Here is a 27743-nt window from a genome sequence, read left to right as displayed (position 1 = left end):
CTAAATCTCAGTGAAGAGTGGGTTTGTGTTTTTTAAAAGAAAATACGACTTACGGTCGGAACACCCGTTGGGTCCTAATCTGCGTCTGTGGTCGGCACACACGGTACACTTCTGTCCTTGAACCCCGGTTCGGCAAACACATCGACCAGTCATTTGTTCGCAATCCTCTCTCACTGAACCGAAAGCTGAACACCCACACGCTAAAATAGAACATCTGATGTGAATAGGGTGACTTTGACTTTGCTTTGCGTTAATTATTTTGATTCAAAATGTATATAAAATAAACGAGAATATTTAATCTCGTAATGAAGTATACTTACGAATACATCCAGTATGGCCCGATCCGATCCTCGGAAGTCCCCAGTAGCCAGGCTCACATCGGTCGCACTTGAGGCCGCCCACACCGGGCCGACAAACACACTGTCCGTCCTCGTCGCATCGATCCGACACCGAGCCGAGCCGGTTACAACCGCAAGTCGAGCTCGTGATTGGACACCCTTCCTCATTAGGACCACTGGCTGCGGTCGAACCGTCCGAACAACATCCATACGACGTCTCCGAACAGTGGGATATCTTCTTTTCCTCAAATTGTCTCGAATCGTCTGTGCAATAATGTGTAACAGAAATTATTACCCAAGCCCTTCCGTGTGTCACCAGACTCACACGACTGAATAAAATACCATATTTTATAAGATGGAGACAAAGGACCCGAAGCGGCAACGGCTAGCGTGATTGTATCCAATTTACTGTTGGTGCCGTGTACCGTTAGTATCTTCACTCTGACAAATCGCCAGTTAGCTATCATATTATGTGCATAAAACCGAGGTTTGTATTCGTGGAAATATTATAGAGCAAAGTTATAACTAAAGTGAAATATGATGGCCACTACAAATCAGTTACGCTTTTAATTAAAATAGATTAATCGTAACTCAACAAACAATTAAAATCTACTACTAAATAGAATATTTGTCTGACACAGACTTAATTACAATAGATGTACATTTGTATAGAGTACAGTCATATAGTACAAAACGGTTATTACCCTTGTTGAATGTTAAATGTTTGTTACAAAGTTTAATCTAAATGACCAATATATTCAATGAGGGCTGAATTGCTGAGACTTAATGAGTCTGAAACTTATTTGAAACAAATAATATAACAAAAAGTAAAAGCAAACAATATGTTTTAATGTATGAATGTATAATAAAAATATTAAAACAAGTGCGCACTACATGAAACTGGTGCTTTGCATTATTTATTTTGTACGTGAATACGAAATACTCACTTTTGGGGCAGCACCGTGCCGCTGTCAGCGTGATATGACAGTAGCTGCCAACGGGGCAATCCTGCCTGTGCGGCCCGTTACCACAGTCTATTTCGAGGCCAGTGGTAGGGTCAACCATTGCTTTATTATTACCGCAGGGTCTTACTTCCATACCTGTGGTTAACAATAATTCATTGCCCAACATGATATGTGAATCGTGCTCTACTCATATTACAAAGTTATTCATTGTTAGTATGTGTTAGAAAGCAAGAACAAACCTTTACAAAGATCCAATGGTCGGAGCCTCAATTCCAGTTGTTTTTGGCAGCCCTCTTTACGCATAGCGCAGAGACTAGGATAAAGTCGAAAGTCTGAGGCACACACAGGGAAGTATTCGGTTTCGTGTGGACACTCGAAAAGGCAGGAGCAGCGTGGATAGCCATCAGAACCAATTTCGCAACTGGCGCCGAAATCACAGCGAATGTCCCGACAGGCGGAGGGATTGGCCGTGCCGTCCAAGTCAGTGGCACCCCACACATCTGTGGAACCATCCTCCGCCTCGGTGGTGGTCATCGCGGTCGTAGCTACACCCCAGCCCAAATATTTGCGTGTTAGTCGAGCGATAAAGCGGAAAGTTAGTTAATTGATTGACGATGGGTCGCTATATTGAAATAACTGCTCACAACTAGGTTGATGTCGGTCCGATAGTAGGTACATATTTCCAGTTGGGTCAAACATTTTTACTTCGACTTTAACGGTTTCAAGAATTACATGAATTAACTTGGAAAAAGACGATAAAGTTAAGTTAATTTGAAGTTAGTAGTGTTAAAAGTAGAAGAGATGTTGATTGAAAACTGATATATTGATACGTACTCATAGCTATAGGAGGTACGACGGCCAGTCTGTCTTTGCAGTCTCCATAAAATATGACGTGTAGTGTGGCAGGTGGAGGTAGCCTACACGCAGCCTTCTGGAGTTCACACTCATTTGGAAAAGTCTGCATTGTGCTACCACAGACTGGTTCCCGAGCAGCACCAGTGCAGTCCGTGGGACACACGCACTCGCCCGCAGCACAATGGGCTCCAAATGCGCATTGAACACCTTCACACAAAGCTGTTGAAGAAAGATCTAATAAATAAACGCATCAGTATTACATTATTCCGCTTTAATTAAATCCATAAAAAGGGTTTTGAGGAAGTCTCGATACGAGCGCGTCGCGTGAGCTGTAAATAATAATACAAGCGCGAGTTTTATTTCGTCTGCGCTGGCAAGGTTACGACTTTGTAAGCACCCTGGCTGAAGTTTTCCGAGAAACGAATGGCTGAACAGATAACGTCATTACGTTGGACAATTGTGTGCTTCCTGCAATACCTCTCTCATTCTACCGCTAAGGAAAATTAGGCTTCCTCTGTCTCTCGCTGAGGGATGAGGCAAGACACCCGTGCAAATTTAATAACGATTGTTTACCACTTCTCCGCAAAATGAAAGTCTTGTGAAAGCGGTCGATTAATACCGGACGGAAAATGGAAGGAGATGTTTCGTAATAAAATTTTAAAGTAGGAACAGTGTAGACACAACAATATCTGCCGCTCACAATGAAAAGGACTGAACTTTCGCTATCTTTACAAGAACCCGCAATTAATGGGTTGCCAGTTACATGGGATATAAAAGGTTACACCACAATTTTTACTGTATACCCTTTCATATTTTAATAGTTCTGCTATAAAAAGAACAATTATTGTTGTATACCGTAGGCACTAGAATATAAAATTAACGCGTAGTACGTGACCTCTGCTCAGGTATAAATATTTATTATCTTGCCTAAGACTATTATGTAACAGCAAAATATAATATTGTTTAAAAATAAACTTTAGAAAACTCATCTCCGTGCCTTTACATTGCACAATTTAAAAGAATGGTTTGCTTAACCTACGTTATAATCTGATGTATTGGTATTGTATAAATATATAAAATATGTTATCTTATAATAAATAATTTCGTGTGTTTTATATCTCTAAAGTGAGATATAAAACAAAATTAAATGTATGAAAATAAAATCGAAAGAGCCAGCAGACATAAATCTAGAAACATCTGAACTGAAATGTTATCAATCTTTATTGCCGAGATTTGGTACCATTTAGATCGCTGAATCCCATATTAAAGTTGCCTCCGGAAATTAAATTCAACAATAGAATCGCAGCCTTCTCATTCTCAATATCTGCTTCATATATCGGTATTTACTTCGTATTGTACAATTTGAAGATAAAATATTCGACGTTTTTGAAACAATAAGTATACGAGTTACATAAGTAAAAGAGATTTTATTTTGATTCCTTGATCCCCTATACAAATGTACCGGATTACAGTTTAAATTCCAACGCAGACCTCCCGCGATTAATAAAGTAACCCGAGGATGCACATCACAAAGGCGATTTACCTAATCTCACTCTGTTTCGGGTCCGCCCGTTATGGGGAGACTTTAATCCGCTATCGATCTCTAATCCCCCTGCGCAATACCTAAGCCTATCACAGCTTCATAAAAAACTCTTTATTCCAATAGAGCGCCTACAATCTCTGAGAAAGTACAGAGCTTTCAATAATTTACTGCTTAGTCTGCTACTTTGACATGTGCGTATAATTTTTCACAAATATTTTTTATAAGTGCGGGAGAGCTATACTTCGGCGCAAATGGGCTGGACCGGAGTGATCTTTACAGAAAACCGACGTGAAACAACACTTGTGTTTCGTTGTGAGTGAGGCCGGCCCTTCACAATCTTCCTAATCCACGATTCACTCTGGTGTTTCAAGTGTCCATGGGCGGCGGCAATTGCTTATCATCAGGTGATCCGTCTGCTCGTTTACCGACTTATACCACAAAAATATACTTTTCAATGAATATTCAACAGTTGATTACAGCAGTAGCAGGTTTATTTTGTAGTTACAAACTGCTTTCTTATTTTAGTCATTGTGTGTGTGAGCACGTAAACTGTCGGTGGTCGTCTGTCATACGAAGATTTATGACATTTGTTACGGGTAGTGTGAAGTCTGAAAGTCTGACAACGGTTGACCCGGTTGACAAAGGATAGCGTATCACCTCTGGCGAGTTATGAAGGGCAGACGGCATCGCTCCATGTCAACTACTAACGTCCGAAGAGAATATAAAATTGTGCGTCAAAGTAAATCAGCAAAACCGAAACAATGAAGTCCAAAGTATTGTGTATCTCTTAAACCCAGCCTATACACAAACAAGTGATTAATTAAAAATTCTCAGTGCACCTTCCGTATTTATGAAAGCTAGTCTATTGGTCTTACGTTTTCTTTTTTAAATTCTAATCTATAACCTACAGATTAGTGTTCAACCTGCATTGTTAGAAAAGGCTTTTGTGACCTTTTTGAAAGAATCGCGTATAAAGTTTCGCAAATAGCTAACTTTGTTACAGCTACAGTATTTTGTGTTCAAACCTTTTGAAACTGAGTTAAACAGTAAACACTCGTAAATCTTTTCACGAGTTCAGTGCCCCAAAAGATCGTTTGTTCTGTACTATTTTCACACAAATTAAAGATTCCTTACTCCGATAAATTGTACAGGTTGCTATCAATATCAATTTACCAATATTCGAGTACTAACTTTGAAATCACGAAACTAATAACAATAAGTAGTTGTTGTTTAAGCTTTAATTCCACGTGATTTCATATTAAAAGCTTGAGAGGCTTTATGAATTGTTCAATATCAAATTCATTAAAATTAAACTAATACACGAGTGGGTTTTCGCAATCAATTAAGTAATTATTAGAATAGTATGTGTTATGTTTTGTTTTAACCATATTAAAACAGGAATACATTTAAAAAAAATACAACAGCAAATTATTACCATAAAAAGGCACACTTACCACAATCGCCTTTGTAGGCGAGCCGCAGATCAGTTTGTTCCCGACACGCTGTCGAGTCCAGCTCGCACTGCGACGGGTACGTCTGCCCGTCGCTCCCGCATACCACGTCTGATTCCTGCCGCCAACGAACATTGAACAAATTTACGATAAGCCATGACCAAATTACCGTTGGAAATACAATTCGAATGCAAAAGTTAGGAAGAAAAAGTTAAAATTATATTAATCTCAGTGGATTACGCCAGATATTTCTTGCAGATGTATCTTCCTTTTGCAACGTTTCCTTATAATATACCAGAAAACTCTGACAAAGAAAAACCAGTCCGTAATATTCGCTACGACATTAATTTTCGTAATGTAAGAGACGCCATCCATAACGTACTAAAGTCGCGAAAACGTAACTCATAAGGCAATTTAGGACAGAAACCACGACCACCCATCTGAGCATCTTTACGTAGAAATAAGAAAATAAGTTAGAATAATCTTACGGCTCACAAATCTATTATTTATCTTGGACCAGGCAGCTGACTTTCATTTATCTTCTTGTTAAACCTTGGACGCAAGCATTTTCTTACAATTTCTCATTTTTTGACAGACATCAAAGCATAAATTAATTGCCAAATTCAAGGATCAAGGTGAGCATTTTAATTAAGAAATAATGGAGATATCACAGAGATATTTATTGTTAAGCTTATTATGATCCGGCTCCCAAACCGAACCAGTATAATCACAGCTTCTCTTTCACCAATTAGATGTTATTTGGTGGCTTATTTCCGAGTATTGTTTAAAATCGGCTTAACTTGATTGGTTTGAAACTGTACCCTCAAGAGGTTATTACATCGAGTATCTACTTCGTATAAGTACTTATCTATATTAGATTATCTTTCATTGTAGGATTCCCATTTTCTTACGATAGAGACGTAGATGGATTACAGTTCTCAATCTTCGTGTAAATATGTGAAACAGTGGACAACTTATTATATTCCTGGTTACAATTACGCATCCTTGTCATTAATTAACAGTGTGTAAACATTGATACACTATGTTGGAAACCCTTACCATTGGGTCGTACTCAAATTCTCCTTAAAAAAACACATACATAACATGTAATGTGAAAAAGTTCTAATTCAATACAAACCATTATACTAAAATTAAATGATATTTGTGAAATTAATTGATTTTCAAAACTAGAAGAGCCAATATTTTAAAATCATTCTTCATTCAATATCATTACCTACTATAATTATAATTACAAAAACACTAGTAAAAAAGAAAGAAATACATTCCATATTTAATAATAGAAAGTATTCTTCTTTACTAGGTAATTCTAGTAAGCTAAGGTGCTAAGTTAGCACTTAAATGAGTTGTACAGTTAACAGCCTAGTAACTAGCCATTGCTAAACCTTAATGGTATTTGTTTTTGATTATGTCTGTGCAGTTAGTCAATACGTAGATAGAAAGGAACTTGTGGTTTTAAACATACCTACTAGAATATTTCATTTTATTTACATACATATTTCCAAGTATTTCACTATTTTGGCAAACAAGTCGTTTACTAGACGATAAGAACTGGTTTAAGTTTGTGTCAAAAATCTAAGAAAACATAGGAAGGAGTTGATAGAAACAGAAGACATATTTCGATGATACAACTAAAATCAAATACAAAAGCCCTAAATTTTGGATACTACAACTAGAAATTAGTACAATAACTCCACAATACATAGTTGCCGGGAAGTATTTATGTTACGTCTTACAAACTTAGGCTAGCCAGTCGAAGGAGTAATAAATATAGGTGCAGTAAATTCAGCAGTACAATACCTGTGCCTCGGTGCAGTTGTGGTTGCACCGACATATGGGCCGGCCGCTGTCTGCGTCCACCACGCAGTCCCCGCCGCCTTTGCACACGATGTCCGAGCATGTCTCTAAACAATACACGTCTAATAAGACATTATTTAACACACACAATAACGACTATTTTCCTTTATGTCGTAGTACAAAGTAGCGGTGTTGTCTTTTGTTATGATATTTATTGTATTACTACTGTGAGATAGCTTTTGAGGTGGCAAACCAGAAAATGGTAAATAGAAATATTTATTTTACGCCACATAATAAAATTGAATTTATACTTAGACGGTACTTATATTTATAGATAGTTTCTTACACAAATTATTATTTTCTGTTATTTAGCAAAGAAAATAAACCACCCGTACCTAAATCAAAGAGCGTTCATAAATTTTATTTAATCCAATTTCCCATCAGAGTGATTGATTAGATGTAATCTTTTATAAAGTAGCCTTTGTGATTTATCGACAAGTGGTAGCTTGAAACCCTTTGAAAGAAATTCCATTAAAGTGTGACTAAGCGTCGGTGAACGGCTCTATCAAATATTGTTTCAATAATTAATAGCCAGGCTCGGACGCCTTTAAATAATAAAATTAATCCGTATTCTCTGTTCATCAATCCGCGTCGCGTTCAATTTCCATTGAGCCATTTTAATCTCTAATTGACATTTCAGTGCGCAATGATAGAGTAACGTACAATTTATTACTGTGTTGAGTCCCGCGAACAAATTGAACTGAATGAGTTTCAGTGGAAATAAATGAGTGTTCATGTAAAAGTAGCCTGGTTTATTAAATGCTGAGTGCCTTCATTGCAGCCAACACTCGAGTTCTTTCATTAAAAATCATATTTAATATCAACGACTATAAATCGTTACATGCTAACAGAATAACAGCGATAATATGAGCGTTCCAGAGCGCCGATAACAATGTATTTTCAATATTAAATTATAAGCACACCCTCTCCAGCAGTAAATTTCTCAACACTTTCTATTTTACCCGTTTTCTTACGAGAACATTTTGAATTCGGGCTCCGACTTATCTGGCATTAAAATTCTACCACTTTATTTCCCTATATTTTATTATTTTACCATAAATAATTCAGGCAAAATCTTCAACACCGCAAGATATTTCTTATTGCAAAGGAATGTCGTTCGCTTTTTATTGACAATTTCATAAAGAAAAAAGATTTTCATCACGGGAAATTGATAGCAATTTTTCTCGAAAAAATTCCGAATTTCATCTCCGGATTCGGCAATGCGGTGACGAGATTTTAATTTAAATTACCTATAGAAGTATTTTATTCGTCTTCGGAACGTAAATATTAAAGAAATAAATCACCAACGAGCATACAACTTGTTAAATCGTAAATATTATACTTTGAAAAGATAAGCTTTGTTTTGAACAACACTTGCAAAGTTTTATTTAGGTTGTCTATATTTAATTAGCGAAGTTCTTCCAATAAATTAGTTCAAAGAGCTGTTCCATTCTGTGCCTAGAAAGTTCTTGGTTAGGTAGACACAGGTACAATACACGGCTACTTCTACTTTAATGGGCACGTAACATTGTTATCGAGATATTGTTTTAAAACTAATTGCATTATTATATTTAATTAGTACATGTTACACGAAACACGAGTAGAATATTCTTAACATTGAAGTGACTTTATTAACGAGCTAAAATAAAGAACATTTTACGTTATCTTGGGTAGTAATATAAGAGTTTAAGTGTTAATATACTCACGGCAAGTTCCATTGTATAGCACCTTCAATTCTCCGTCAGGAACGCCTTCCTGACAGGCGTGCATGCGCATCTTGCACTCAGATCCATAAGTATTGCGGTCGGAAGCACACACAGGAGTAAGCGTAGCGTCACACACCGGGCATGCGCACTGCGCTGCACCGCCTCGCGCTACGCATGCTCCGCCCCACGGACATGAGGCGCGGGCGCACGGATTTTCTACACCTGTCACAATTTCAAAATAATTAAATATTATTCTGTTTAATAAATATTTTTAAAATGAACTAAAAATAAACTATTTGTTTGTATGTAAATATTACATAATTAAATTGTTCTAATCAAAAATTAAGTGTGTAACTGTCATGTATAATGTTTGCATTCTAAGCGTGGTCAGTAAGGTTGACCGGATAACGCAAGCTGAAGTTCATACAAAGTTGAAAGCAAACCACAAACTTGACTAAACCTCGTCACACATTCGCCAGCAGGATTTTACGTTTCAAAACATTCAACTCACCGCAGGGTCCTGTGTAAGCAACTCGTACATCTCGATTATCTAGACACGAGGCGCGGTCCAAGTGGCAGCGGGAGTCGTAGGTCCGGCCGTCCGAGCCGCACACGGGCCGCACCACCGGCTCACATTCCGCGCCGCATCCACACACGGCCACGCCGCGAGCATCCAGTGTACAATGTTCGCGAGACCCGCACTTGACCGAGTCACATGGGTGTTGAGCTGTTACAAATTGAACAAAATATTTCTAACAATCAATTTAAACACGTCCGTGACAGCTTTCAAATCTATTAAATCTCAAAGACCCTGACATAAATTTATTACGAACAATTTAACACAAAAGTTAGTTAACTCTGATGGATAGAAAGCGAGAGAAAGCAGAACTTGTAATATTAAAACTTTAATACTAGGTAACGAAATTATTCCATTCCTGCCACAATTTGTTTCGGGTCGACTTGGCGCCTCGATGCTCGTACCCAATTACTTTTCTAAGGACAAAATGTCTCCTCAACACGGGATACAAATAAGCTGGCTCTTTACATTTCCGAATAAAGATTTAATTTTAGATTAGAAGACTAGGTTTTTGAGTGAATGAGTATTTACTTTAAATGCTTTTAAAACTCACAGATGAAGTTGTACTTATTGTTCAGGAGTAAATAAGTGTAATCTACATACCAGAAGCGCACTCTCCTCTGTATGCTATGGTGAGTTGCTGACGAGTTCGACATGATTCTCTGCGCAGGGCGCACTCGCTCGGGTAGTCTTTGTAGTCGGAGCCGCACACGGCGGAGCCGGGCCGCACCAGCAGATCACATGGCGGACCACATCTGCAGACTGGCACTCGCGCTTCATTTAACTGACAAACGCCACCGTCAGCACATTCATGTTCCGAACACGGATCTGTAAGAAAAAATATTTTTAAAACCGAATGAACGAAATGTAAATATTATAAAGAAAATTTCTAACGCTATTCATGCAATCAAAGGCCACGTTGTAAGCTAAGGAACTCTATAAAGAAGACTTATTTTTGTCAGAGGAAAAGTTCTCATCTTATGTACAGCAATTCTGTCGTATAAAAGAGTACAAGACTATGTTGAAACAATCTAATAAAAGCTCCGAAGCAAGCTAGAGTAATGTAAATAAAGAATCTTACAAAGGATGTCGGAATGTGCGGGCATTCAGTCTTGTACAAATTTAGTTCAGATCGAATATTTTGGGACAAGTTTAGTGAAAAGGGTTAGAGAAATGTACTACATTTTGTACCTACAGTAGAATAGATTAAATTACTTTTATGAAAAAGAAAACAGACAACCCAATTTACGAGTTACGAAAAAATATTTTGCCATACCCATCAAAGTTTGTATAACTTTTAGGTGAATAGGCAATATATTTATTGCTCATAAAACAGCTTCAGAAAAAATAAATAACATTGGATGTGGGAAATAGTATTCCCTACTTTATTGAAAGGACTGACGCCTTTGTAGGCTGTTTACATTGACTAGTGAAAACGAAAAGCACGTAACGACATTTTCATTGTTTCCTAGATAAATAGCACTATTTATGAAATATTGGATTTGTTTCTATATACTATTACATTGATTTGTATGTAGCATAAAAAGTCGATTATATAATAAAAAAAAATCTAATTAAATTTTTCTCCTTGGTGTAGATAATAATGAGATTCTATGAGACCTTTTCTTGAGACTTTCACTATCTCGCCAAACATGTTACACTATCTACGTATATCACTATGTTTCCGTGCATTCAAAAAATACACCATAGATAAAATACCTTCGTTACATTTGGAGTTTCCCCCTAACACATGACCAAGATCTAACATTTCTGTAGCACGTTGTCGAAAGCAAAATGGCTGATACCGAAATGTAGATGGATCTCTTTCAATAAAAGAAGAGTGACAGAAGACGTGTCACCTTTCTACGCACGTTTCCTTACAAAGCCTGATTTTATTCTGGGCCAGTCACGTCATCTGACACGGGCAAAATGAAATGTTGACCCTTTTTGTGTGCTCCGCGTCTATTATTAAGAAAAGACCTCTTCTTAACGAGTTCTTTTATGCTCTCAAAGATCGACAGTAACAATACCAAGTCATTATGTTTTAATTAATAATCCCTCATTAAAATTACTGTGGTTTGCTGAGCGCAGTAAAATGGAAGTTTTATAATCAAATGGATTGTTATCCCTCACGAAATTTTATTATTGTTCTTTATTTATGAATATTATTTCCTGGTGTGAATAATATTTTCCGAGGTAGCTGAGCTGAAAAACCCATTTTATCCCATATAATAGCCTGGCAATAACCATAGCTACTCAGTTTACTTATATGCAATTAACATAATGGAAAGCTGTGCTGTGCCAACAAACGAGTCAAATGTATAAACTTGCTTATGATGCAACATGGACAATGTTTGCAACAGACAAACTTGCAACTAGAACATGCTGCTATGAATCTGACAAAAGTGCGAGAAAATTTTCAACGGCACACGACAACACTGCAACAACTTTGGATAGATACGACTGACTGGATATCAGCATCTAATAGGTATACGACAACAACTTTGGATATCAGTATCTAATAAACTTATTACCTACAAAGTTTATAAATGTAGAGCCCATTACGTTTACATGCTTTATTTAAGAAAATTCTAATAACGTTATCATTATAATGAAAATAATTGAGTAATTTATGTAACAAAACGAACATAAAGACTTTCACACTTACCGCATTTTCCATGATATTTGATGGTAATGTTGAATTGGTTATCGCAAGCATGCTTGTCAAGATGGCAGACCGAAGAGTATTCCCTTCCATCAGTCCCACACACAGGCTTGCGTCGTTGACAACTCCGAGGGCATCTACATTCAGCTTGGCCATAGGCAGCCACACATCGGGCACCTGCTGGACAGGTTACTCCTGTACATGGGTCTCCAGCATCTACATTGGACAAGCAAGAAAGGGATCTAATATAAAAATAGAAGCATATAAAACATCGATTACTTTTGTAATAATTATGAAGTTTGTGATAATTGTTTTAGAATATAAATAAATATAGAGTAAAATTGCGATGTCAAATAAGGCACAGGTAGATTTCAGATATATCTATATTTGATGAAAACTAATAGTAAAAGTAATGCGACTACAACTTTATCAATGCTAATGCACTTCTAAACTCGAAATAACTTAAAATAACTGCATATATATAAAGGTAGAAATAAAACAAATACAAAATAGTTAAGACTCAGCATTTGAGCGACAAATAGTATGACGATTGCGATGTCAAGAGGATCCATTGGCAATGTGACGAGATTAAGGACAGAAAGACCCTTTATCTTATCGAATGTCTGTCCTCGCAGTGAACGATTGACACTGTTAATGCTCCAAGTGACGGGTGGCGCTACTTATGGCACCATCTTTGAGTACTTTCACAGTTTACTTTATTTTCTATTGCTGTGTATTTATCGCCTACCACAGTGCTTGAATGGTCTTTTTAGATTTGTTATTTTAGATATCATATTTATATAAATGTTGCTGAGAAATGTGTTGACTATGCTACTGTATTTGTTTTATACATTTATTTACAAAATAAATATTAAATTACAAAATATTTTTACGAAAATTCTTCGAGTACAGTCCACGCTACAATGTAATAAATTAATAAAACAGATATTTTTCGCGTCAAAACGTGTGCTATGAAAATAATTAATAGCTGAGCTGAATAGCCGTGCAATGTCACGTATTTTCATGATAAATAGGTTTTGTTTGGGCTATATTAATAATATCATTTATAATACTTTGTTTCTTTAACACAAAACATGGTTGGAGATCGCATGCTACTGTCCATTAAACATTGTAATTATATAAGTAACGTAAATGTTGCACCAAGTTTCATTAGAATAACGAGCAAATTAATAATGTTATCTCAACATATTATCGTAACCCTAGTCTGTGTAGCATTTTCACATTTAAACGAGCAACATTTAATCATCATTAAATAAAAATGTTGGCAGTTTGTTGTGCGACACTTACCACATTCCCCCTCATGCTTGACGCGGAGGTTCAGTCGTCGTTCGCAGGCTTCCTTACGTAAGTAGCAATGGTTGCGGTACGTTCTGCCGGCGGTGGAACACACGGGGGCCGGCGATGTCGGACACGTCGTGGGGCAAGCACAGTGGGCACGCCCGTCCCCCAGGGACACACACTCGGCGCCCCAGCGACAAAATGTTTTTTCACATGCCTCTGGAAAATGAAAAGTTGTTCAGTATTCATTCAGTATCCACGTTCATGACTATGACATATTTAAATTGAATATGCAATGAAACGAAAAATGTTAATATTTTAATGAAATTTAACATAACATTATGCGAATTATTTACGCTGAAAGTCCTCATCCTCGCAGAATTTACGGTAATACTTGAATGTTTATTATGCATGAGAACTGTAGAGTGGATGTGAAAGTTAATTACTATTAATACGCAATGTGTGTAATGCTTATCTAGTTTTTATTGACATGCCTATGAGTGTACGTGGTGCAAGTAAATAGTTACTGGTTTATTACGTTTTCATTACCAACAGATACTGAAAACAAAGCCAGAACGGGACATCTGATTTCCAGAAAGTGATGGAATTGATTAAGGCACAGCTCAGCCGTGAATAGCGCTAATAAAACGGATATCCCCGCCACAAGGCACCGGCACCGGCGAATTCTTTGAACAAGATATAATTCTTTAGCGAACTCCGCTATGGATGACACAATTTCCAATTTTCTACCTGGGGAGTCAGAGGCGTGACTAAATTATTAAGGAGGACTAAAATAAGATGCGAGCTTTCGTTTCACCACAGCATTGTATTAGAATAAGCTTCAAAGATTACCGATTTCTATCGTCTTGTTAATATTCTGAGCAGACAACCTCGGACGCTAAGTCATACAGCGACAACTAAAAGTTAATTTACTTCCGATCATAACTTTTTGAATATGGCGATTGTGAGTGAATAGAGATTTAATAGAACATTTGACTTAAATCAACAAATACAATTAAGTCAATGACGTAGATAGTTTAAGAAGGCGGTATGCTAATTGCTCATTCTACTTCAAGGCAACGAGCTATCAAGATTCAAAGAATATATTCAAATATTTTCTTAAATGTATAAAACATATATGCCTACCACATTCATTCACTCGATTCAACGTGCGGGTAAGGTTCTCACAGTGTCTCCCGAGTTCAACAACAATCAATCTAATCACTTATGCCTGAGTAATTGTGAAAGCCATAAAAGGACCCGAATCGAAAAGGTTTCCATCTCTCGACATTCGACAATCTTTAATAGGATTTACGAAAATTGACCGAAGAAAATTTTTCATACAAATCATTCAGCCAACCAAGTTAAAGTTGATTTTTTTCCAAGAGTTTTCACAAAAGAAATTCTATCGAGATTTTTAATAACGGTAGAAAATAGAGCAGACAAGCACACCTGTGCCCACGAGAGGGTGCGAATGCTTGAAAATCTTTAGTCGAGGCAGCAGCTGAATAAGAACTCATTGATTTCAATAAGCGCCTTCGTCGCTACACTTTGTTAGTTTAGTCTTTCCACTAGTCCGTTAGTGAATATACAACTCACTGTAGTTGTTCTCGTTCTAACTAACAAATGAACTTTACGTGAAGCTAAACCTAACTCACAATTAATTATACGGCGACTAACACGCGACGACTACGAATATAATAAACTTGGTTCAAGTGCACGAGCACTTACACTGAAATGTTTAACACTGACGTGTTTATGTTATAGCACAAATCGAGTTCATAATTTATACCATCGACTAAAATCTCGTTTAGTCGTGACATTCATTCAAAATGTGCTTTAAATGCGAGCTTATAATACCATTCTATAATTAAATATCAAAACGGATAAGGAATGATCCTCATTCCCAAGACACCCCATTGTGCGATATAAATAAATAACCTGTGACTTTGAAGATGACAAATTGTTTTTATTATTGCATTTGTCTCTTGAAAAGAGGTCAAGTATCAGAATTCAGCGGCGAACTCATTTCCTTGGCTTTCGTATAAAGGTTACAGACGAATCCGCTTAAGAAAAGAAAGCAGTCGGAAATAACAATTTTGTAAGAAACAAACAAAATGTTAGAACGCGAATCGCTGTTGGAGAAGCCCGAGATAAATGGAGACAGGGAGGGGAGATAAAAATGATGGCGGATGCTCCGTGAATGGAAGAAAATTAGGAAATTCACCGCGGCGCTTTTTCAGGCGGGAGCTGTTTAAATTATCCATATTATCCATGTATAAATAAAATTCTACTCATACGAGTTGAATTTATAATAAAACACGAGGTCGGATTGAGGATGTAAGGAAGTAGGTAGATTTCCGGAATCCAACATGAAACAAGAATAAAACAAATGTTTGAACTTGTGTACTCTGCTTGTAATTGTAATTATTTATTAGCTTCCGTAGAACGTACCTTTATATACTCTGGTATACCTATCATTACTCCTAATAAATACACTAGAATAAGAAAGGTTAGTAGCACATATTTATCTATATAACTAGTACTCATTCTGAGGAATTCAAACTAAAATAATAACACGGCATATAATGCTTTCAGAAGCCCTCTCTCGCCCACATAATTCGGGACGCGCTCCGCTAAAGTCTCGGAGACAAAGCAATTTTGTTGGCTCGAGACACCGACGTAGTTGGCATGTCACTCGCACTGTACCTACACATGTGGATCGTGAACTAAAGATAAGCTTTGAAGAAGAACCGACGCGTTTAATACTTCGTCGACATCTCTATATATCAAGTTTAAAAAGAGTTGAGGAAGAATACGGAGATGTAGTATGCTATATCTCCTATATCTATATCTCATATGCTATATCTCATATTGGTATGTTTTTTGCATTCACTTATTCTCCCTTAAAAGTAAACAGAATTAAACATTGTTTTATATTATTATGTTGTTGACTTTCAATGGTCTAAATACCTATAGAAGTCTACGAAAGACGTGTGGTTATTGATGGCATTCCATAGTCTCTACCTACCCTCATGGGAGACAGGCATTAGGTTCTGTATGTATGTTGGTCTACGAAATGGTCTGACTGAGTATGAAGAATAGTCTACGAAATCTTGGAAATGTATTTTTACTTTACTAAGTGTAAATAATATTAGACTAATGTACCATACAACCTTACGTAGACGCTTTCTCTACTTAAACATAGTCAGTGTATGTATAGAAATAAGACGGGAAGCCTGATTTACTCGTAAAATCTAGTTCAACGAAATAAACACATTTCGCTCCTCGCATTAGCAAAATAAAACTACAAGAAGAACTTAGGATTTTTCTTTGCTTAAGTATAAATAAGGGTGGGTGGAGTCTTTCGCGTCCGTAGGTAGAAAACCCAATGTTACCCTACACGTGCCCCCGGGTGGTGCTAAACGAAAGACAAACGCCGAGTATCGGGCGGCGGTAAATAACCTGACCAACTTGGTACCAGAAGCGACCAGGTCGGCTTCCACAAGCCGTGAGGCATGGAAATATCCTCAAAATAGGTGGACTCACCAACCCGCAGTGGCCAGCGTGGTGTTTCAAGGCCAAATAAAACCCTCATGCACAAGACAAATAGAGAAAGGCCCCTAGTCCCCAGCAGTCCTGTATGGCCCGGCCAAGGCAGCGGTCGGTCAACCAACAGGACAGGGGGTGCTAAGAATCTCTGGGTTCGATCAGGCTGCCAAAACAAAACGATTTACTTGGCAACGTATAATGTTAGGACTCTTTTAGGTGAAGAAAGACTAGTTGAGCTAGAAAGTCAAGTGCTCAATAAAATAAATTGGCACATTTTTGGATTGTGTGAAACTCGTTGGAGAGGAGAAGGCCTTTTTAAGTTGAACTCTGGACACTTGTTTTACTATAAGGGCAAAGATAACGACAAATCTGAAGGAGGAGTAGGCCTAATTACTCACAGATCCATGGCAAATAGATTAGTATCGACTGGATACATCTCAGATAGGGTTATCTACGCGACATTATCCATAAACAAGCGATACAAGCTTAAAGTCATCCAAGCCTACGCACCAACAATGAGCTATAACGATACGGAGGTAGAAACCTTCTACGATGACATCAAAAAAGCTACCGAGCAGGACTACTGCCATTTCACTATCATCATGGGCGACTTTAATGCCAGAATAGGAGAAAGATCGGAGGAAGAGAACTGTATCGGGAATTATGGGCTTGGAAAGCGCAATGAAAGGGGTGAAATGCTAGTTCATTTCCTAAAAAGCCAAAACTTGTACGCCATGAATACCTTCTACAAGAAAAAGCCCCAAAACAAATGGACATGGAGACACCCAGATGGCCTTCTGAACGAGTATGATTATATCCTGTCTAACAAAAAGCACATGTTTCTGGACGTAGAGGTTCTAAATCGAATTACTGCTGGAAGTGACCATAGAATCGTAAGAGGGAAGATCAAACTCGACCTAAGGAAGGAGCGTAGAACATTATGCTACAACAAGCCGAAAAGATGGGACTATCGTTCAATTGAAGATCAGAGACAAGTGTTCGAGGAAAAGCTAGAACGCAAGTTTGAAACTTTACCCCTGGGCCAGACAGTGAACGAAATTAGTAAAAACATCAATGAGGCGATAACAGATGTAGCTAAGGCGATGAAAAAACCGAGTCGAAGAGGGAAATATGGCACGATTCTCAGTGATTCTACAAAGGAACTTATTGAAAGAAGAAACCTTACTCCTCAACAATCGTTACAAGAAATTAACCATCTTAATAAATTAATTAGAACTTCTATCAGGCATGACGTTAGGAAGAACAACTATAACATCATTAAAGACACTATAGAGAAATATCGCGGCCCAAAAGTGTTCAGAAGAAAGTTGCAAAAAGGAAATGCCCAGATACATAAAATAACAAAGGAGGACGGAACCACAGTAACCGAAAGACCAGCTATACTCAGAGCTGTGGAGGAATTTTATCACAAACTGTACTCCAGTCAGACCGAGGAACTGATACCATCGAACTCTGATCCAAGAGCCAAGCTTATTCGTCATCTCACTGAGGACTTGCCAGACATAAGCATATATGAGATAAAAAATGCTCTGAAGAAAATGAAGTCAGGAAAGACCCCAGGGGAAGATGGAATTACAAGTGAGCTTTTAAAGTACGGTGGCAAGGCTATACTCAAACAATTACAGGTCCTATTTAACAAAGTTATCCACGAGGGAGTTACTCCGGATGAATGGAAAAACGCCATAGGGACCTTAATTCATAAAAAAGGAGATAAGGCTAAAATCGCAAACTACAGGCCCATATGTATCTTAGGCCACATATATAAACTTTTCACCAAAGTAGTTTGTGCAAGACTTGCCAATCGCCTAGATGCTGCGCAGCCAGTAGAACAGGCTGGGTTCCGGTCCAAATTTTCAACAATTGATCACATCTTCACCATGAGGCAGCTGTTCGAGAAATGTAGGGAGTACAACTTATCGGTGCACGTAGGGTTTGTTGATTATGAGAAGGCATTCGATTCAGTGGAACATTGGGCTGTATTTCATGCACTCAAGCGATCCAACGTGGACGATCGATATGTTCAAGTCATCAAAGACATATACAGCAAGGCTACCCTACAAATAAGCCTGCATGAGTTGACAGACCCAATTAAAATGTCTCGTGGTGTAAGACAGGGTGACACCATCTCGCCAAAATTGTTCACATCGGCACTGGAGGATATGTTTCGCACAATAGATTGGTCCAACAAAGGCATAAATATAAACGGAGGGAAATTAACACACTTAAGGTTTGCTGACGATATTGCTATTATAGCCACCTCTGTAGAAGATCTTCAAAGTATGCTCGAGGACTTGCAGCAAGCCTCGTGTAAAATCGGCCTAAAAATGAATATCAATAAAACCCAATTTATGACCCAGGACGGTGTGGATCATATTGAGGTAAATGGGCAAAAAATACAGCGAGTTCCACACTACATTTACCTAGGTCAAATGCTCTCCCTCGATAAAAATGCTCAAAAGGAAGAGATAAAGCGGCGGATCAGGCTAGGATGGGCAGCCTTCAATAAACTGGAGGATGTCCTGAAAGGGAAACTGCCTATGAGCCTAAAGCGGAGAGTGTACGACCAATGCGTCCTCCCCGTGATGACGTACGGTTGTGAAACCTGGACCCTCACAGTGGAAGCCATGGAAAAACTTAAGGTGGCACAGAGAGCTATGGAACGAGCTATGTTAGGTGTATCACTGAGAGACAGGATCAGGAACACCGAGATCAGAAGGAGAACAAAACTCACCGACATAGCTCAAAGAGTAGCCTCGCTTAAGTGGAAATGGGCCGGGCACATAAGCCGTAGGGAGGACGGAAGATGGAGCCAAAAGGTGCTTGACTGGAGACCAAGATCGGGCCACAGGAACCGAGGGAAACCGCTAGCTCGCTGGAGCGATGATATCGCGAAAGCCGCAGGTCCGATGTGGAGAAGGAAGGCAAAAGACCGAAGTGTATGGAGTGCATTGGAGGAGGCCTATATCCTGCAGTGGATGTAATGGGCTGTAGAAAGAAAGAAGAAGAAAGAAGTATAAATAAACATGGAAAAGCGAGTGTCCGCATAATACATATTGGAAATTCCTCGTTACAAGTTACCGTAAAGTTAGCTCGTAATATTAATTTTCAAAATGTAATCCAGGTTTTCAATTCATTAATTTTATTGACTGGGCTTTCACGAAGTTATGGGCTTGTAAAAACTATAAATTTAATCAAATTGAAAAGCTTTTTAAGCGGCCGATTAAGTGGATCGGTAACGATATAAATTATGTAATAATTTTATGAATGGGTTCACATACCTTGTGTTTCGCACGCAATACAGATAACTAATTAAGATATATAGCGTGCGTGTGAGCCATGTATTCTTGTTTACTACGAATTTGTAAAGCCAAAATATACTGTTAATCTATCCTAATATAGATATAGAACCAATTTATCATCCTACTATCATGATTCATAAAAAATCTTACAAAATAACATTTCATTAGTAAAGAAATGTCAACTTTTAAGAAGGATCTTCCTACACTTTCACACCTACCTATCCATTTCTCACTAGTTATAAGCAAGTACCACGAGTCCTCTGAGCACCTACCCAATGGAGCCACAGGGTTAGTTTACGTCATGTACACTCGAATGGGCTGCTGTATTTTTGCAGCGTAGATGGCGCAAATGTAGGAGAGGTATTTTGCCCAATCACAGCAGCTGTCAAATACTGAACGTCTAATGGTGTGACACTAGCTAATGCTCTATTGGGCGAAAAACGAGAGGTTCACACTACTACCATCTGGTGAGCGAGTGAGAAAATACGGTAGGCCCCATTGTTGACAGCTTCTGCATAATTATTACCCAAAATTTAAAGTTGAAAATGTCTTAACGATAATACCATTGATCTAGAGAGAGAGAGAATATACAAAATATATAAACCAAAGCAAAGAAAGATAGATACGATTAGTAAAATTAGAACTAATTTTTAATCCATTCTATTTCTAATACCTATGCTTTTGTCCTGTAGGTCCATTAACCAATTAATATATTTATATGTCCTATAAATCACATCCACATTTTAACACACTGTAAATTCTAAGTTTAATTAAAATGTATTTTAATTAATATAATGCAGCAATTGTTTTATATTATTTGTGCATCTGATACAAAATTCATATTACACTAAAGTTTTGCGCTAAAATTAAATTCCGAATGAATATAATATAAATGAAACGTTAAACAAATATGGCGTCGAAACATTCTTTATTTAAATGTAAAAGTTCGTTCGTTCTTTATTTTTTCCGATACGTTTTTATTTATTTTCAACTGTTACATAAATATATTCTATTTGCGTAGCGTAGTGATGTTAGGTATCTATATACAATACTACCTATCGGCAGGAAAATATTTTCAACAGTATAAAACAAATATTTACAAGGTAGTTTTTTTATATTCAGTAGTTTTCTTTACCTTGGGTCTGTGGTGTGAAAAATAAGGTAATATTTATTTACTTTACAAAATCATTTGATTATTTGTGCTTGCATGGTTTTGGTACTAAAATAAGTAATTTGTATATTATATTTTCTTTCCAACTATGTTAAAGCTAAGCTAAGCTAAACTAAGACTAGTCCACCACCTATTTTGTTTTTTTGATGACGGGGGAAAACCCTTAGAAACGCGCCTAGCTTTTTGGGGAGAAAGACTAGTGACTGTGTGGAATTTTTACCTCACTAAAAGCACCCCGGAGGCCACCTTCAGCACCGATAAGGGGTCCCGAGTCCTCTAATTATACCTGCTCTGGAGTATAGGTACCTAGTAACTAATAGTATACTAAATATTCATCTCCCTAATTCTTCTTTAAGAACGTACCTACCTGGAATTTCAAAAGCTTTTACCTACATTAAACACTGTTTACTTATAGATGCCTTGGAATAAACTGTAGTTATGTTATTGTAGGAATACGAACAATGACGGAGTAATCCCCTAACACCCGTACACATGTATGATGTGAGTACGGGGCTGGGTTATGCTCAGTCAACCGTCCACATTTCTGATGTGTGTTTGTGATGTTCTACAAATTGTATTTGAAATTATTTGTACCTACAAATACCCTATACATTAGTAAGTAGTACTTACTTAAGACTTATTCATTCACCATTGTCATAATATCTTCGTTTTTTTATTTTATAAGCCGGTAAACGAGCAGACGGATCACCTGATGGTAAGCATTCGTCGCCGCCCAGGGAGACCCGATAAGTGCATTGTCGGCCTTTTGGGGGTTAGGAATTTAAGCGTTGTTGGAGAATCAGTGATTGGGAAGATTGGGAATAGGGGTAATTTAGCCTCCGGTAACCTCATCTACACAACGAAACACAACGTAAGCGTTGTATCACGGTTTTCTGTGAGGCCGTGGTATTAGTCCGTCCGTAGTCGAACTGGCCCATTCGCGCCGAAGCATGGCTCTCCCACACTTAAAACTTGGTTACTATAATGGTGCCGTTTAACATCGATAATCTTAGTTTACTAAAATATACATATTTTGTGATTTTCAGTTTAGAACGCATAATGGTTAGTGAAATTGTTTACGGACTTTACTACATAATTAGACTAAGAAATACTATAACACGCCTTTTTGTTCAAAACTGTTATACTATCACGAATCATATCTTCCACATCCACGTTTTTCAAGTGCTATTTATACAATGTAGTAGTCAATAGTTGATGTATAGGTATATTATTTACTTAAGAAACCATATTTTGAGGTTTTATACCGTGTATTTAAATAAAAGGCATAATGCTTGCTCCAATAAATAGACGATAATAATATGAATATTATGTTTAATTAATTAAATTTTAGAATATAACCACGCAAGCCGTGTTTATTTACTTACATTACGAAATTAAGATTCACAACTAAATACATATTGCCTAAGAAGCAACGCGATGAAGGTCAAACGGTTACGTGCAGTCTGGCTGATCAACAGACAATATAAAAACTTTTTAATGAGATAAACTTCTTACTAACCTTCGGGAGCTGGAGGCCTCGGCTGATAATGTAAATCTGTAACAAATTAAAAAGGTATTTAGTATTGTGTAGTTGGTATTTATTAACTGGTAATAAATAAAACATTTTTATGTTTATATGTAAAGGGAAAGCCATAGTTAAAAAGAATTTAAATTACTCATGAATGCATGGTCATGAAACAAAAAGACTACCTTTGAATAAATTGTATCATTCGTAATAAAAGTTACGAGGTAAAATGTATGTGATGTGTGATGTATGTAATTATTATTTGACTACCGAGAATTTTTATCTGTAAAACAATAAAGTATATGCTGGAAATATTCAATTGTACAATTGTATTTTACAATAATTTTCCACGTGTGAAACCGAAACCAGGTCACTAATTTATATTAAACGAGAATGAACTGTATTTTATCCGTAAATACAACGTGTTCATGACAAAATCCCATTGCAGTGAACATCCATTAGAAGCGTTTAACCGCTCATAACTGCCGAACTATGCAACCATTTTGTTTACAAAACCAAATAACGTAATTTGTAAAACCGAGCCATTACCAAACCGCAACAAGGTTAATATTGGGCTAGGCACTATGTTTAATTATCTGCTGAATCAATATAAATATAAACTATTAGAAAGCATTTGTAGTTATGTGTAATACTTATGTCAAAACATTACATCACACTCACACACAAATCACATACTGTGTATATTTAATCTCAAAAAAAAAATCGAAAACAGAAATAAAAATCCAAAAGTCAGAGAGGTTTCCAAATCATTGCTTCGTAAGCAAATATTTACATACACATTATTATGTAAATAGTAACTACATAATCATGTCGGGATCTTATTTCCATAGCTTTTTTCCGAGTCTCTCATTTCAGAGTGTAAATTCAAGAATTTTCCGTACAAACAGAGCTATATAAAGAATTTTATTACACACAGACATCAAGAAGTGTATCGAGTTGCTACCCGGTGAAAATGTTAAGCAAACTTTGCTTATATTCATATGCAAAGCACATCTACGGTAGTCTGCAATGCGAAGCTAGAATTTTAAATATTTATTTTGTCAAAACTTACATAAATAATTTCTTTACAGCTGACATTAAAAACGATGATTTTTTCTTTATAAAGTACTTAAGGGAAATATGATAAAACACTTGATAATGTTAATCTTTTTGAGCACCTACGTTATCTAAAAAATACCATTAATACGAGTATTTGCACGACTTTTGATAAGTCACACAGAGCTATAAATATTTGGTACCTAATAATATTATTCCAATATACATATTATATTACAATATTAGAATGATACCTACTGGTGGCAAAAAATCGGATTCAAAATGGATCAGAAGACGAAAATAAATCCTACTCAATAAAATTAAGCACTCTGACATTTTATGGCAAATGTTGTAACATAAAGAAATATAATATTTTGTCGTATAAATAAAAGGAGTTAGAATTTTGTAGCAAATAAGATATCAGATCTGGAAATATCATTTTGTAGATGAAGATTATCGATAATACCTAATGACAATTTTATGAAAATAAGACACGCCTAACTTTCGTATCAAATTCGTACCTAATACTAGTTAAACTCAGTACAAAATTACGTACATCATTTGAATAAAATAAGAATAATTGTTTTAATTATTTAAACTAAGCCCAAAGAGCACTAATCTTGAAGTACAAGCAATAAAAGAAATCCTTATTTACACAAACCCTGAACATTGGATCGCTTCACAGGGGACGAAAAACCCATCGCTTTTATTTTTATGTACTTCAGCCGTCACATTCGCTTTGGTGTCCACAAAAATGTACTGCTACTTTGAAATCCAATTCAAAACGGAAACCGGCAGTTATAGGGGTTTACTTTGCTTTTATTGATTTTACACGGCTTTGTTCGACGGTTCGGTAATATTTAGAAACGGTTTTTTGTAAATCGTCCATAAAGTACTTGTATCGTACTCAATTTAGGAAGTTCACAAATTAAAAATAAAAGAGCACTTAATGTATCAAAAAGCTACGAGTACCGTGACAGTACAAATATACTCGGGAAATTGGATTTCAAAGGGATTGCTCGGCAAACATGACGACGTCGTAACAGAATTTTCGGTGTTCAAGTCTTAGATAAGAGCCCTCAGCCTATCCTTGAAACTGTCCCCGATATCCTACGATAAAACACAACAAGGTTCACAATAACAAGCAATTGTGTCGGGCAAAGGTATTAAAATAGCTAAGATTGTTTCTCAAGTGCTTTATTTTTTCCTGTAACTTTGGCTTTTTTGATGTTCTTTAAGTCTATTTCTTACATTATAATATAGGTCACTAATTAATTAAGCCTAGGGAAGGTGTTCACTGGACATTTTTTCTATTTTTCGTGGTTTTCAAATAATTGCATTTATGCCCTTTAGTTAATGCATGAACAGTAGTTTAATAAAATAAAATTAAAACTCTATATTTTTGAATGAGAAAATAGCAATTTCAATATAATAAGAAACATTATAATGTTCAAGAGTAAACAGGTCGTTGATATCGCAAATCCCGAGCTTACATTTAATATTATAAGTATAAAATTTAAACGAGCTATAAGATTCTGCTTTTTACGATACCTATTGAAGATTATTTTAAGTTATTTAAATATACAAAAGGCGAGAAAGTATTAATTAATACGCTACTGAGACGTCATTTATTAAGTAGGTACCTACGTTTTCATGAATATTAAAGGATAGAGGTTCATTAAAAGTTATTTTAATCCGATTTCCCTCCGTTGCATGTTAATTAGTTTATCTTGCTTTCTTCCTTCGGACTTGTAACGAGTACGTCGCAAAAAATACCAAAAAGGTGGACAAAGAAGAAAGAAATAGATTCAAAGAGACGTTACAGTCTTCTCGGATTAATTTCGCTCGAAGAGATAATGTAACATCGGTAATGTGACGTAAAAGTAGGCGACTAATGGGTCGGTAGTAGGATAAATATAAAATACAACAAGGGGCTGGCAGAACGCTCGGCCACAAGCCGGGGTGTGCTGGCGCGCCATATTGTTTTATTGCAAATTGGTTGGACGTAGACCGCGCCTGTCCTTTACATATACGAGGCTATTAAACTACCGCCGGTGTCCAGTCACGTGTTAAACGAATTCGATCGCTGCATACAATGTTAGGAGACCAGTGTTTGTGACGTGCAACTGAACCTTAGAAGTCGTCGCTTAACAAAACGCTGCTTTAATTCCGTACTAAATTAAATTGTTAGAAAACTTTTAGTCGCAATTGTTTAAGTCGGTCCTTACAAGGCGACGCCTCTTTTACTGTCTCGTTCTTCATTGTCGTTTAATGATCTCTCGAAGCAAAACTTCCATTGTAACTTGCACTTTTAACTTGGCAGGACTTGAAACTACGGATATGTAACAATTAGCTCAATGGACAGTGCCTCGAAGTGCTATTTAAAGACGTAGCAACCTTATTTATTCTGCTTCAATAAAACAATACGTAAATACTTCAACAAAATAATAAAATCTTAATGCTACCTAAAGATAAGATTTCTGAGGACAGATCTGTAATAAAATACGGTTAGATAGTTTCGAATATCGTGCTCTAAAGATTCGCACGTAAACCTTTCAACAAGACCCAACATTACGAACTACTTTACCTTACCTATCGCACCGTTATCTCCGGTACTGATTTTCATTGAACAACCGAGATAAAATGGCATTTTGAGAAATAATATTGGAATATTTCTATAACCTGCGGATATCGTTTATAGTGGAACATAAAATTACTAGATCTTTCGACTCTTATCTCGAATAGTTTGTGGCAAATTGATATTATTACCTTTCTTTCTATAACTTCTCCAAGCCCATTTTATTTATCATCAGCCTGTTCCTGGCCGCTACTGGACTTGTGTTTATCTCCAATAGCCACTAAGATGGATGTAACCTAGCTTCACTGATGGACAGACTATTATTTATTATTTCCTTATTTGTTGACGTTTCAAAAGTACTTAAGTATTAATGGTTTAATTGGAATAAATTATTTACATCTATTTTGACTTTAAGCACATCGCATTTATAAAACGACTTCATTTCTTTATTAGCAATCAATTATAAGTTATAAGTATTATTCACACCGTTACAATTATTATAATCTTAAAAAAAAAACGTTGTATACATATCTGAGAGAGTGATTTATTCTGAGTAAAGGAAAAGATTTTTCCTGATATAAAAAATCCACATGTAAGCAACTTTCAAAATATTTTAACAGGAAAAGGTTAAATTTGGTTTCATTGTATATCATCTTTGTATTTTGTTTATCCTTATTACGTGGGAATAATAAAAAGGAAAAAGTCGATGATGCTATAAATAATACGTGAATCTCAGCTTTACTCTTATAGCATAATGTTTGCTTTTTTTTGAAGGGGGAAAATTATCCAATGACTTCCCACGCCTTGGGTGAGGCGAGAGAAAGTGTCAGACTCTTACTGACTAAAAACTACCCCGTTCCTACTCCTGCTTTTCGAGCTGGAGCCCCGGTAACGCGCTAGGTAGTCAGCAACTCCGGAATGACTTACCTACTATTAATATAAGGTGTAATTTCCAATAACGGAACTAAACTAAACTAGCAACAGAATAATGATCATAATTCATTAACGAAACAGCTTTTAAACACGAAATGAGATTCTAAACCTAATTACCAAATCACGAAACCTTTCAATCGAAGGCAAATTCGCTTGGAACAGCAGTTACCTGTTCATTAATCAACAAAATGGAAATTGGAAATGATAAAATCAATGCAATATCATTAGGGCATCAGATTGTGGAATGTCATAGACGTTTTATAGAACACGCATACCCCAGCCGTATCCTCAACAATACAATAATTGTGTATGACGGTATAATTTATACAGCGAT

General features: G+C 36.7%; 1 protein-coding gene across 12 annotated transcripts in view; it reads right to left on the bottom strand.

Annotated features, from left to right (window-relative positions):
* Nucleotides 1-27743, bottom strand: part of LOC118278581 (agrin) — a 158681-nt gene that overhangs the window by 11712 nt on the left and 119226 nt on the right. For 10 of the 12 annotated variants that reach the window (XR_004783903.2, XM_035597906.2, XM_035597897.2 and 7 more), the window contains 13 exons: nt 22837-22872; nt 13284-13493; nt 11979-12191; nt 9914-10138; nt 9245-9460; nt 8734-8955; nt 6971-7074; nt 5156-5270; nt 2138-2377; nt 1543-1848; nt 1286-1438; nt 321-602; nt 54-200 (listed from right to left, as the gene is read on the bottom strand). Coding sequence is in view for 11 of the 12 variants with exons in the window: in XM_035597906.2 (XP_035453799.2) it covers nt 54-200; nt 321-602; nt 1286-1438; nt 1543-1848; nt 2138-2377; nt 5156-5270; nt 6971-7074; nt 8734-8955; nt 9245-9460; nt 9914-10138; nt 11979-12191; nt 13284-13493; nt 22837-22872 (2469 nt within the window). In the remaining variant the exon portion in view is untranslated. The remainder of the gene's footprint in view (nt 1-53; nt 201-320; nt 603-1285; nt 1439-1542; nt 1849-2137; nt 2378-5155; nt 5271-6970; nt 7075-8733; nt 8956-9244; nt 9461-9913; nt 10139-11978; nt 12192-13283; nt 13494-22836; nt 22873-27743) is intronic. The other 2 variants (XM_035597922.2, XM_035597938.2) reach the window with 2 other exon arrangements.

The sequence above is a fragment of the Spodoptera frugiperda genome, chromosome 15, assembly GCF_023101765.2.
Source record: "Spodoptera frugiperda isolate SF20-4 chromosome 15, AGI-APGP_CSIRO_Sfru_2.0, whole genome shotgun sequence".
In the NCBI taxonomy this organism is placed as follows: Eukaryota; Metazoa; Arthropoda; class Insecta; order Lepidoptera; family Noctuidae; genus Spodoptera; species Spodoptera frugiperda.
This window is presented reverse-complemented; position numbering and strand designations above follow the sequence as displayed.